Below are 13,387 nucleotides of genomic sequence, written 5' to 3'. Positions count from 1 at the left end.
AGACACACTTTAATCTGCCGTCTGTGATAAGGTCTGGTATTATTACTATTACTTAAACTACCTATTGTAAATTATTGGAGAAAAATAGAGAATAATGTTATTAAAGTTTATCTAATATTTTCTGTAAGAATATTACTAGTCTTGATGCAGCCCCCTGTGGGTTCGGGGGTTAGAATAGGCCCGCAGTATTCCTGCCTGTCGTAAGAGGCGACTAAAAGGAGTCTCAAACTTTTCGGCCTTATATGATGGTCCCCTGTTGGGTTTGACCTCCATCTCTCAAAATTTTCCGAAGAGCGAGCCGATTGGGGAAGGGCGCCTTACTTGGTGCATTGTGTCCAACTTGCGATCAGACCTTTCGCCAGCTTATACACCGTTGAACTGCAATCCTGTCCGCTCTCCATCTCTTGGGCATGACTTTTTCTGCGTGCAGATAACACCTTGAACTGTGCAGTGCCTCTTTCTGCACCGACGGTGACCATGGACCACATGTTACCTAACATCCAGTATGGTAGCCAGTCCGTTGTGGTTGGGCCGTCATGTACCCTGTTGGTTGTAGCCCCCCTGACAACACAGGGATCGCTCTACTGATGCCTGCACCGTTAAATCCCCACGTATGCCAAGGAGTAGATGCCTATCCTCCTGGGGTATCGGGACTCCCGGCAACGGCCATCCTGCCAGGTGGCTCTTGCCGTGGCTGGGTGGCGCCCGTGGGGAGGGCCCTTGGTCGGAGTAGGTGGCATCAGGGCGGATGACCCGCAATGAAGCGTGGTACGTTGTCTCTCGCTGGTGACCAGCCACCAGCAGTCTCTAAGCGTTCTCGGGCTCAGTTTAATGCTCAGAAGTGCGATCCGAAAACGTTCCTCTCCCTGGCCACACCGTGGGAGGAACGTAAGTCTCAGGATGGCAGTAGCAGTTATTCGCCCCGCTTCTTAGTTTGTACGAGGGTTGATGGGGAGTCTTTTCTCTCCACAAAGCCTCAGTTCTTCGTCGAGAATTTAGAGGACAAGTTTGGGGAGGTGGAGGGCTTGTCAAAAATGCGCTCTGGGTCAGTCCTGATACAAACGGCATCCTCTGCCCAGTCACGACTGTTACTCGCTTGTGACATGTTGGGGGATGTTGCCGTTACGATCACGCCCCATAAGAGTTTAAATATAGTCCAGGGAGTTATTTACCATACGGATCTTCTTTTGCAGTCTGATGAAGAGCTGCACGCCAATTTAGAGCGCCGAGGCATACATTTCGTCCGGCGCGTTCATTGGGGTCCGAAGGAAAATCAGATTGCTACCGGTGCCTTCATCTTGGCCTTCGAAGGGGATACATTACCGGAAAAAGTCAAGGTGATGGTCTACCGATGTGACCGATGTGACGTTAAGCCCTATATCCCTCCCCCGATGCGGTGCTTTAAGTGCTGGAAGTTCGGCCATATGCCTTCTCGCTGCACTTCCAGCCTCACATGTCGAGATTGCGGATGCCCATCACATCCCAATACTCCATGTGCCCCGCCTCCCATCTGTGTCAAATGCGGGGAGCACCATTCACCTTGCTCGCCAGACTGCCGAATTTTCCAGAAAGAGCGTAAAATCATGGAATACAAGACCCTGGACCGACTAACCTATACTGAGGCCAAGAGGAAATACGACCGACTCCATCCTGTGAGAATGACATCTTCCTACGCTGCTGCTACAACACCTGTGCTAGCCCCGTCTGTTTCTCCAATTGTGGCCAGATCGACGAGTAGTAAAACTACTCCTGCCCCCTCGCCAGTGGGGGGGGCTCTACCCACCGTGTTGCTCCTGCGCCACCTACCTCAGGAGCAACACCATCCCACCCATCGGGGACGTCCGTCCCCACTTCTAAGCCGGAGAAGTGTCCAACTTCTTTGGCGTCTCACGCTCGCAAGGGGTCCATCCCTTCCCAGGTTTCTGCCAGCGAGAAGCCTGACGACCGACAATGGCGTAAATGCCCGCAATCAGCTGGTCGTAGGGCTTCACGATCCTCCTCCGTCCCGGAGACTGAATCGGTGAAGCCCTCCCAGCCGCTGCGACCCAAGGAACGGCGTGAGAAACCCAAGAAGAGCTCTCAGCCCAAGGAACTCATGGTGGCAGCCATCCCACCGCAACCTTCCAGCTCTGCGTCTGAGGATGCGGTGGAGATTCTGGCGTCCGCTGAGGACCTCGATCTCGCCGGTCCATCAGACGCCATGGAAAGCACTATCACAGGTGCTAAATCGGAGGCAGCAGGTGATCCAGCGGCGTAATCTCCCTTCCCAGTCCCGTCAAGCCTTTCTCAGCCATGGACAACACCATCCTCCAGTAGAACTGCAGCGGTTTCTTCCACCATCTAGCTGAGCTCCGCCAACTTATCAGCCTTCACCTTTTTCTCTGCATTGCTCTGCAGGAAACTTGGTTTCCGGCAATGCGAACCCCCGCCCTCCATGGCTATCGGGGTTATTATAAGAACCGGGCAGCTTATGAAAGGGTGTCTGGTGGCGTCTGCATCTATGTCCTGAACTCTCTTCACAGCGAGTCTGTACCTCTCCACACACCTTTAGAGGCTGTCGCTGTACGAGTGTGGACGCCACAGGCTGTTACCGTCTGCAGTCTTTACCTTCCACCGGATGGTGATGTCGCGCAGCATGTCCTGGCTGCTCTGATAGCTCAATTGCCTCCACCTTTCCTGTTACTGGGCGACCTTAACGCCCATAACCATCTGTGGGGTGGGTCAGTGGCAACAGGTCGAGGCGCCATCGTTGAGCATTTATTGGCGCAGCTTGATCTCTCGATCTTAAATGATGGTGCCTTCACACACTTCAGTGTGGCGCATGGCACATACTCCGCCATTGACCTTTCCATCTGTAGCCCTAGCCTCTTACTGTCTGTCCAATGGAGAGTGCATGACGACCTCTGTGGTAGTGACCACTTTCCGATCTTTCTGTCACTGCCACAGCGTCAGTCTTCTGGGCGCCCTAGCAGATGGGCTATGAATCAGGCTGACTGGGACTTGTTCTCCTCCACTGCCGCTATTGAGCTTGTCTCTAACGATGCCATTGATGCAGTGGTTCAATCGGTCACCACCGTCATCGTTACTGCCGCCAAATCTGCCATTCCCCGTTCTTCTGGGTCCCTTCGGCGGCGGATTGTGCCTTGGTGGTCGCCTGAGATCACTGAAGCGATTAAAGTTCGCCGGCGGGCGCTCCAGCGTGAGTGGGGATTTCGAAGTGCCCTCGCCGCTTGTCCTGATACTGCTCCTGGGCCAGATAGCATCCACTGTCAGATGCTGAAACACCTTTCAGTGGACTGCCAGTGACGCCTCCTCGATCTTTACAACCGCATTTGGGTCGAGGGTGAGTTTCCGTTATTTTCATGTAACTAGAACAGATCACTTCTGTGGTACACCGATGTTCATTTATCTGCTGCCATTTCACGAAAGCTTTTGGCAGTGAGTTTCAATTGCCGAATAATTCGGACATATATATTTACCATTGTAAAATAGAATTCACGTAAAGGTAACTTGAATGTATATCAAAATCTGTGCTATCAGAAACTATTTTAACTTCTACCACGCTTTGCTGGTGTTAGAGCATAAAACTTTCTCAGCTAAATCCCAGAAATCTTTTCAGTAACATTTGCTGATTCCAGTGTTGTCTCTTTAAATGACGTAGCTGACAGGTGCACATTGGTTTTTCACAGTTGTTTACTTTCACCCCCGTCCCCCATATACACATTTAATACGGCCATTGCACTATTATTTAACTTTCGATAAGCCTCATTAACTCATTAATAGTTTTCGGGCTATCATCCACATACTGCTATAATAGTTTACAATTGAACATCTACGAGCAGTAAGAAACTAATCACTGAAGTCGCAGTTCTTGAAGAATAGAAGGGTATTATAGAGCAGACACTGTCGTTAAAACACACGGCTGAAACTCGGCCGTGGACTGACTGTCCGGGGACCAGAAATTGGCCCCTTATACAAGGGTCAGAATTTTAATAGTTGCAACTATTTATCAGTAGATAAAGTACAAAGTTTTACTGACCTTCAAAGTAGTCACCAGCATTGTGTATAATCCTTTGCCACTGATGTGGAAGTCGTAGGATACTCTTAGCAGTGCCAGTTGTGGTGACAGTTTGAGGGGTGTGGTGTATTGCCGGACGAATATGTAGCAGTTCTGAAGCGAATGAAGTGAAGTGTTTCCTTCAGTTTATTTTTGTTCACATGGGTATGCAGTGACATTATGGTCATAATATTGTATATGCTGGAACTAGTGGTGTCCACCATGTTGATGACCTCGTAAGTCAAAGCAGACAGTTGGAATCTGAAACTTCCTTAATGCCTACATTTCAGTAAGTTTATCTGAAGATGGCAACTTAGTTTGCTGAAACCAGTGATCTTGGAAAAATAACAATCTTTGCTGATTGGAGTTTTTTTTTTTAAAACTATTATTTTACAATGAGATGGTATTTTTCTTGTGGACTGTGACCATGAATGCATGTAAAAGACACAAAGTCTTGATTTCTGCCCCATAAAAAGCAGATAATTCCTGCAATGGCTATGTAACTGTGGCAATATGTGACCAAGCAGCTTCCTGTGGACATAGAGTGCTTCCTGGAATAGACACAGTTTTTACACTGTCCAGTATAATGAGTAACATCACAATTCCACGATTGCTACTTCTCTAACCAGTGGAAGTAGTGTTTCCTGTTTCCATAAGGACCACACTCTAATATGCGTGTCATTGGTGGTGCAAGAGTGGACAGCTCCTCTCCTCTATAACACCCCCCCCCCCCCCCCCCAATGATAATTTTGTAGGTACAGGCACAGTAAGCACAGGACTCTGGACTGTTGCCAAATTTTTCTTGATTTTCTGTGCTGCAATTTTATGAGTACAGTGGCATATCCACAATCATTTGTGTGACCATTATCCAGTCATCTTATCAATAAAACATTAGACACCAACTGATGGTCTACCAGGGCATATGCTACAAAATCCTAGGAAATTGACATTGGGGAGATACTACATAAAGTAACAAATGTGATTTATTGAATGCGTGGTTCTCTGTAGCTTGTAAATATTTGTTAAGTCATGTAAACACCATGAGCTGAACTTAAAATGTATAACAGCCAAACCGGTATTTGGGTGTACAACACATCATCAGCGGCATCTGATACAGAGGACAACGAGCAGTTGTACGTACATCAATGTCTACAACATAAGTTGTATACATAACAGCAGAAATATAAATCTACTTACGTTATGTATGTATGTATGTATGTATCAATGAGATGAGTGTTAATTATATATTTTTTTGATGTTGAAATTGAGGTTCAGCTGGAAAACAAACAATGGTGCAGAAACCTAGAGCACTATTATAACCGTGTCTGTGTTAATATGTTAGGATATGAAATTCGTCCTACTTCATAGTACATAGATTGCCCCTGTGTGTTACTGTTATGTTATTAGACAGTGACAGTTCTTGGTCACATTTGAAATATGTAACTTAAACATGGAACAGACAGGTAGGCCAAAGAGTCTATATTACATGTCTTCTGCTATTCTGAGATCATATTTATATTCATATGTGACAATGGTTCTTAGATGTGAGATACCATGTTTGGAAAATTAGTATGTAAGGATTGAATATACTAAAAGTATGAAAAAGCTCTGATCAGAGATGCTGTAGTTGGCAGTCACACGTGCCTAAGGTATGTTTGCTTATGTGAATGAATGGTGTGTGTTTTTCCGACGAAGGCTGTGGCTGAAAGCTAATGTGTGTCTTTTAATTGTGTCTGTGTGCAACTTAGTGTGTGATTTCTATTTTTCTGAAAAACTTTTTCTACTCTTTGGACCCTTATAGTTTTCAGTGCCTTACTTCTATTGTAGAATAAGAGTCAAGTAAAGGTCCAGTTATATATAAATATGTAGCTACAACTTAGCCTTACTTTTATACCAAACGAAGAGGATGTATTTGTGAATCTACTGGCTTGTTGTGCATTGTAGAGAGTTGTCGAAAGTATGATCCATGGAACATGCAAATAACTAAATTTTCTGTTGCTGTTTTAGCATTATTTGCGTCTTAATTTTCACACTTTTGTTCTTGTTGTAACTTACATTAGTATTAGTTGAGATAATTAAATATTCCCGCTTACATATTGCAGTGTTTGGTGTGTCAACTCCTGTTACTACCCAACTTTGTACAACTCACAATTGACCATGCAAAATTCATACTTGCATATTGTGTTCTGTGACTTTGAATCTTTCAGGCTTTCTCTATCCATTTTCTCTGAGCAAAACATGAAAATAACAACAAAGTGCATCTATAATATATGGGACTATGATTTATTATTTATTTTTTTGTAATCACTTCAAATTCTCAGTGCCCATTCGTTGACGTGTTTCAATATTAACACTTCAGTCATTTGTTTCATGTTTTGTTAAAGGTACCATCCTGCATCGCTGTCTCACCAGAAGGCACAGTGCGGTATTGGCCAAGTGTTTTGCATTCTGGTGCCTCCGTAGAGCACGTTGTAGACCTCCAAGGTCAAGAATGCGACCAACTGGCAGATATATCACCTTTTGGCTGTGTTTTAGCAACAACTACAGCTACTGTAGTTCTAGTTCAACCACTGGTGCAGTCAGGTCGACACACACTCATTTGTCGCCCACTTAGATCTCCTCACGGTTGGCTCGGTGGTATTGGGCGGCGTGTGTCCTCACTCATATTTGGTGGCTTGCCCACTGCACACTCAGCAGAAACAGTAAGTTTCTTGTAAATAATAAACACAATTTAACATCCTTAGTATGTGAATATTATGTGTTTTATGTACACTTCAAACTATGGTGGATTTGACTGCAGTTAGTGTAGAAGCTAAAATGTGTCTGAAAGTTTTAGGCTTGGCGGGTTGTTGTTTTTTTTTTCCCCCCCACAAAAGATGACAGTGAGCAGGTATACTGCAGAGAACATCAGTAACCAGATGGTTGGCATAATTGGTAAATAAAAATTAGTTTGTCGTTTATATAATTGGTATTTTCTGAAACTAGAAGGCTCTATGCTTCAACAAAGCAGTTGTGAAATTTAGTGATGTTAACAGTGACTGGGTCATACGACAAGGGTAAACAACGCTGCACTACATTTGATAGAGGAAGGCAGCATGATAAAAAGTAATGAATAGTTCTTTAACATTCTTTTCTTTAGCTTTTTCATTTTCATACTATTTTTATGAGAGAACTTCCTAACCCATGTCAATTGTCTTTCTGCAGAAGCTGGTGAAGATAGTTGCTGTCAGAAATGGTGATTCAGCATCAGATGATTGGAATATATTTGTGCTAGCTGAACATTCACTGCAGAAATGGTTACTGTCTTCGGGGGAGACAGAAACCCTTCTCTTTGAGTGTGACATTAGTGTGATGGTTAGAGAAGGGTTCTGTGCTCTGTGGGTAAGTAACTTGATGCCGATAGTAGCAGAATAGTACCGTTTTTACCCAATGTAAGACGGCCCATTCCTTTTTAAGAGGCACCATGAGGAAGATTTTTTTTTTTTTTTTTTTTTTTTTTTTTACATATTCTGACCAATCAAAATTAAATTTTATTGACCTGAGGCATCTTCCTAAAAAGTTACATACATTTTTTGTTTAGTTAGCCTGTTGTCTGTGGTATCACCAGTTTTAGTCATTGTCATAGCAGGACAACTGTGAAACTTATATTTTTGTTGTCACAAATATTTGGCTGTTTCTTCCAAATATGTTGCGGTTTTCGAGTTTGTTGTTAAGGAGGGACCTGAGAACACGACCTTTCTTTTTAAGAAGTAGCGTCTTTCACTTCTGTACTGACATGATAATGTTAAACATCTCATGCTTCCAAACACATCGTTTGCCTGCCATTCTCTCTCATTGGCTGTTTAGAACCAGCTGCACACACACTTGCCTAGTATTCCTGTTACACCTCACGATGAGCACAACAACATTGTTGCACAAAACACTAAGCACACCACTACCTGCAAATTAGACTTGCACCATATTCTACAGAAATGTGTGCTATTGTGGAGTATGTGTGTGATTTTAAAGTCAGTTTGATTTCAGGCAAACTGCTTTACTAATGGTAGAAATTCATAAAAAGCCAGAGTACACAGTTCAGATTGCCTTGGTTGGCAGCACGATGAAATTTACTGTGTACTCAATACCCTCCCTCCCCACCCTTGTTGCAGTTCTGCTTGTTAGCCATGCTGGTGTTACTGTTCCCCTCTCCAACCATTGTAGTGCTGTGCTTAAGCAACAGTGAAACAAGAACAGCAATATCTTCTCTGCTACAATCCATATGTAAAAACAGCAACTGATATATAAATAAAAATTCGCAATCATGATTCAGTCCAGTTCTCGAACTTCTGTTCATCCTGCAGTCTAGTGACATCTGTCAGTACTGCTTCCACAACAGATCTTTCCACTGTAATTTATTCTTGCAATAACAATTGCTGTCAGTTTAATGTGACCTATTTTGTTTGTTAAACATTTAATTCTGAATTAGTTTTCTTTCTCATTTTATCTGAATGTCACTATCTTGTTCTAAAGCTGGTAACAATTAATATTCTAAGATATGATAAGCAAACAAATTTCTCAGTAAATGATTACAGTTTCCCATAACCAAATAAAACATTGCCTTGGGTTGAGAATCAAGTAATGGATTTGGAAGGACAACAAATTTGCCTTTGAATGTTACCTTTTGTTTGAAAAGGAGCATAAATGTGTATGTATTATATCCATACATATATGAGAACTTTTTATGCAATCCTGTTCAGATACAACAAAAATTTGTTAGTTGACAGGATTTAAAGCTATTTCCTCCACTGCCAATTGTTAAGCAGAGTATTAAATTGTAGTAGTGGCTAGTTCATCGTTTCTCAATGTCCCTTGCACTAGTGCTGGGAGACAAATGTGTGATTGTTCAAGCAAGATTGCTACTGTATCAAGTGCTCCAGTGTACCAGGAAAATCCTCATCCTATTTGAATGCAAGTATTGTTTGCTAAGCCCTACCCTTCAGGATTCTTCAAAGTAAACTTGTATGAAACTTCAGTGGCCAAAGCTTCATCTGTAAGATGATCCTTGTAGTCACCCATTAAGCAATCTAAAAATGTTGACCTCACCAACAATAGTTTCTTATGTGAATATGAGATGAGTATTTTTCGAATGTCAGATTTGGGAAGAACCACATCTTACAGTCAGGTAAGCACGGTAAATGCTGGAAAGTAGTTTCACAATATGGAAATATGTTGTCTTTATTCTACAGTGCCTGTCTCATGTAAATATGCTACTTTGTTGTTTAGACTGTTGATCCCATGTGTGCGTAAATTATGAGACAGAATTGTTCGCTAGTTTCTCGGCACTAGGAGGAAAACTACACTATCTACAAAAATTATTAGAGAGATGGGTTGAGGAATTTTTAAAAGGAAGGGCAGTTCACTCATACTCTAGGATCAGAGGGACCCATGTGTAGTGATGATGAGGGGAACCAAAGATCTTTGTCTGATAGTTACAAAAGCTAGGACAGTTTATGCTACTTTTACATGTGTGTATCACAGGGTGTGTACAATCCGGGAAAACCTGAGAATTTTTTAGAATTCCAGGAATTTTTCATTGTTTTAGCTTTCAGTCAAATTCTTGTGATTTTGACTGGTAAGAACCAATACTCTAACAAAGGATATTACTGTATCCCACTTCTGCAGAATAATACTGCAGCAGCAAAGCAAGATCGAGAGAAGAAAAAAATGAAAATAAAACTGAAGTTGCAAAGGAAATGCGCCATATTCAACAACAAAACACAGTGCTCATATAAGCGTCTGCCAACAGCAATGTGTGTCAAAGGCTTTAGGAAGACTATGCAATGCTTCATAATAACAAATTGCCTCCAAATGGATTTTTGTGCCCGGAAGCTATCAAATGAATTAAAACACGTTCGCATAATGATGGAAAGCAAAAATATGTTATTAGCTCAGATTTTATTTCCACCTTTATGCCAGTCAAGCATTAATCACCTCGCAGAACAATGAAGTTATTTTTGTCAGTTTGCTAAAGAGATTTGCTTTTATTGATCTTTTCTGCTGAGTCAGTCAGTTTATTTGAAAAGAATTGTTAAATTTCACACTATTGGCTACTTTCAGCTGTTCGCTGCATTTCAAGTGCATGTATGGCATTATGCCATAATAAAGAACCAAACATGAGATAATACAGTACTGCTTTTCCAATAAAATTTACATCTGAATCTGGAAATACGAATGTGCACTTAAAGCCAAATTTTGCATTTTAATGTGGTTCACGAAATTCCAATGCTCTTGAAGTATCCTCTGATGTCTTGTTTCTTTTATGACATAATGTAAGATCTTTTAATGTTTTACACATACGGACATATGGGCTTCCTACGTCATCGTAGCTGTACAAGTGTGGTGACGCCTGTTGTCTGGTGCTCTCTTGCAACTGCTGAAACAAACCTATTTCTGACAGGTCTGGGAAAATATTGCGAATGGTGGTTTGAAAAGTGTTACATTCAAAGAAAATTTCCTTTTACGCAACATGAACCGTGTGCGAGAATGTGCGATGAATTTCTTAAATCACCTCACGTTTGACTCTCCTTTAAAAATAAATTCTTTGAGGACAAACATTTAGAAGAATTTCGAGCTCAGAAGATCAGACATTTATGTCGTTATTCAAAATTTTATTGGCCCATTTGTGTGGTGTATCTTAAAGTCTAACACGCACAAAAAAGATCAACACTATATGTGGAAGCTTAGCTTCTCTTACATCTTATTAATCCTTGAGACCAATATTATATGTGAATGCTATGTATATTAATTTAAATGATGATCTTTTCTTATTTATGTGTTCGCACTTCTTAAGAGTGATCTTGCTATTGACTGACTACATCACGTGTCCTATGCTGTCATTAGCTGGTGTGATACGTGACATGAGCAATGACTGGCTTACACAAGCATATTGCAATCTTGATTTCAGTGCTTTGGAGTGACATGTGGTGTTCGGTGGAATTCAGATTTATACCTTTGTAATACAGAAATATTCAACGTACACGTTGCTGCACATCAGACATCTTTCCAAAACACTGACTCGTGTGTCTTTGGCCATAAGACTTGGCAGCCTAATTTGAAGGTGTAAGAATGCATTTCAATGTTTCATTCACCTCTGCCTGAAATATTTATCTTCATGTTTTTCAAAAGCTTTCTGGTTTCATCATGAAAATTAGTTTTTCCACAATAATGATGCCTTCTTGAAACTCTTTTAACTTGGAATACTGGACATCACATTTCCTAATATTTTTGTGCATCAAATAGTACAAAAACAAAATGGTAAAGTGATTTGTAAAGATCTTTAATGGATTTAGTCAATTAAATATCCATGTTTTTGTAGTATGTAAGCATAAATACAAAAATCACCAATTACAGCAGGTGAGCTTCATGAAGAGGTAAATTAACATGCCATCTGCTAGGGTTGCTCCTGTCAGCTAGTCACAGCACAAGATCCCTGAATTTGTGTAGATCTGTTGCTAGCAATGCAATAGAAATAGGTTGCTACAGGCAGTGTATTACGTATATTAATTGTTGACCGTAAATTCACCATAAAAAGGATCAGTCCTATTCTCTTCATATATTTCCTTTTAATAATTTTATATGGGTAACTGTATTCGCCTTTAACGTATCACAATTGGTTTCTATGATAGTTATCAATTTTAAGTCTGCTACATGTATTTTACCTAATGTGATTTTATCAGATTATGTTTATGTGTAAATGGCTATGTAGATGTACATCTAAGTCCACAGTAGCAGCATCTAGGGAGGATGTAGGCAAACATATTTCTGGTAGCTGCTGTACTTCAGTAGCCAGTTGCAATAATGACTGTGTGGATGATGTGGCCCATTCTACACCTTATTTTAGATCTATGTGACGATGCTGTGCTGATTATATGTTTTGACGATGCTATTATGGCCTTATCACTTTAGGGCATTGTGTAAAAAAGGGACGTTTTACCGTATTTTATCTTTACATTTTCCTGGTTGTGTGATAGTATATTGTGATATGTATTACTATATTATGTGGAAAGACACTGCTTACTAGGTGTATATATTTATATATTGTAGATCTGAGGATGGTCATTACGGACTGAAACTGGTCATCATCTAAAGAATTGATATTGTGATCAAAGACTGGAATAAAAAAAACATTTGACAGTATCAGATCACTGTTTGTATACACAACAATGTCGCAGTTGGTGAAAACGGAGAATGTTTATTACAATATTGTCTTTACTATTTTGTGAATGAAAATTTGTTGTGACAACCTAGTTTACAGCACAGCTGAAAGTGTTAGGCTGTGTTGAAAGGTGATAATTTGATTGTGCACTGGTGAGCCAATGAAAAGGTTCCAAAAGAACCTGTAATAGTACTTGTGTGTTATGGTTTAAGTTCTTTCATCTACCACCTGGTTGATCATGAAAAAAGCTATCATATGTGATGACAGTGACACTTGAGACATAATGTATTCTGTGCTGTGATCGACTGATAGATGTAAATTGAAAATCCATCATGTTAATATATGTGTTCACAAAGCCGAAGTAACTAAAGTGGTATTCGTATTATTACTAGCCTACTACAAAGATTTGCACTTTAATGGTGTGGCATATTGAAGATATCTCCCAAATGCATCACTTACGGTGCATTTCATCACGTGAAAAGCTCATAAAATGCAGTGTCATTTATTAAAACTGTTCCTGCATTGAGTTTAGGTGGAAGTAGGATATTTTCATCTTGAGTCACATCTAGAATATTAGTTACTTGTACAGAAAATGAAAGATCATTTCAAAGGTGTATGTGAACCATGGGTTTAAGGAAAGAACAGACATCCAACTTCAATCTTAAAGAACTGTCAGTTGCCAATATTAGATAACTACTGTTCTCAGGCTGCTGAGTGTTATGCATGGAACGGAGGAAAATGCAAATTTTGTGATATTTTCTTAAAACTATCGATTACGCAATTCCTCATTTTAAAAAATGCCAGTTTCACATTATCATTTAAACAAAACTTTCATGTCTCTGCCTGTCATCTGTTTTTAATAATAGTTGGGTACTAGACTGCTGAACGTAAGGATTGGAAGGTACACCGGCCTTGGCTTGAAACCGTCCAGCGGATTAACGAGGAATCATTGTGCTAGCCAACATGGCTGTGGTTTCTGGAGGTTTCCCACATTCCACTATGTAAATACTGTGTTGGTGCCCATGTTCCGCAAACATTTAGAACACTTTCTCACACTTGCACACAAAATTTACTCTAGATGCAGAGAGATTGTGGTACACTGCTTCTTTCCTGGGGAGTGAATACATGACTGATGA

At 41.0% G+C, this 13,387-nt stretch overlaps 1 protein-coding gene across 2 annotated transcripts in view; it reads left to right on the top strand.

The window, feature by feature from the left end:
• LOC126348812 (nuclear pore complex protein Nup133) overlaps window positions 1-13,387 on the top strand; it is a 119,223-nt gene that overhangs the window by 4,918 nt on the left and 100,918 nt on the right. For both annotated transcript variants that reach the window (XM_050002386.1, XM_050002387.1), the window contains exons 4-5: window positions 6,442-6,759; window positions 7,262-7,438. In XM_050002386.1, the coding sequence (XP_049858343.1) occupies window positions 6,442-6,759; window positions 7,262-7,438 (495 nt within the window). The remainder of the gene's footprint in view (window positions 1-6,441; window positions 6,760-7,261; window positions 7,439-13,387) is intronic.

The sequence above is a fragment of the Schistocerca gregaria genome, chromosome 1 (assembly GCF_023897955.1).
Source record: "Schistocerca gregaria isolate iqSchGreg1 chromosome 1, iqSchGreg1.2, whole genome shotgun sequence".
NCBI classification, from domain to species: Eukaryota; Metazoa; Arthropoda; class Insecta; order Orthoptera; family Acrididae; genus Schistocerca; species Schistocerca gregaria.
This window is presented reverse-complemented; position numbering and strand designations above follow the sequence as displayed.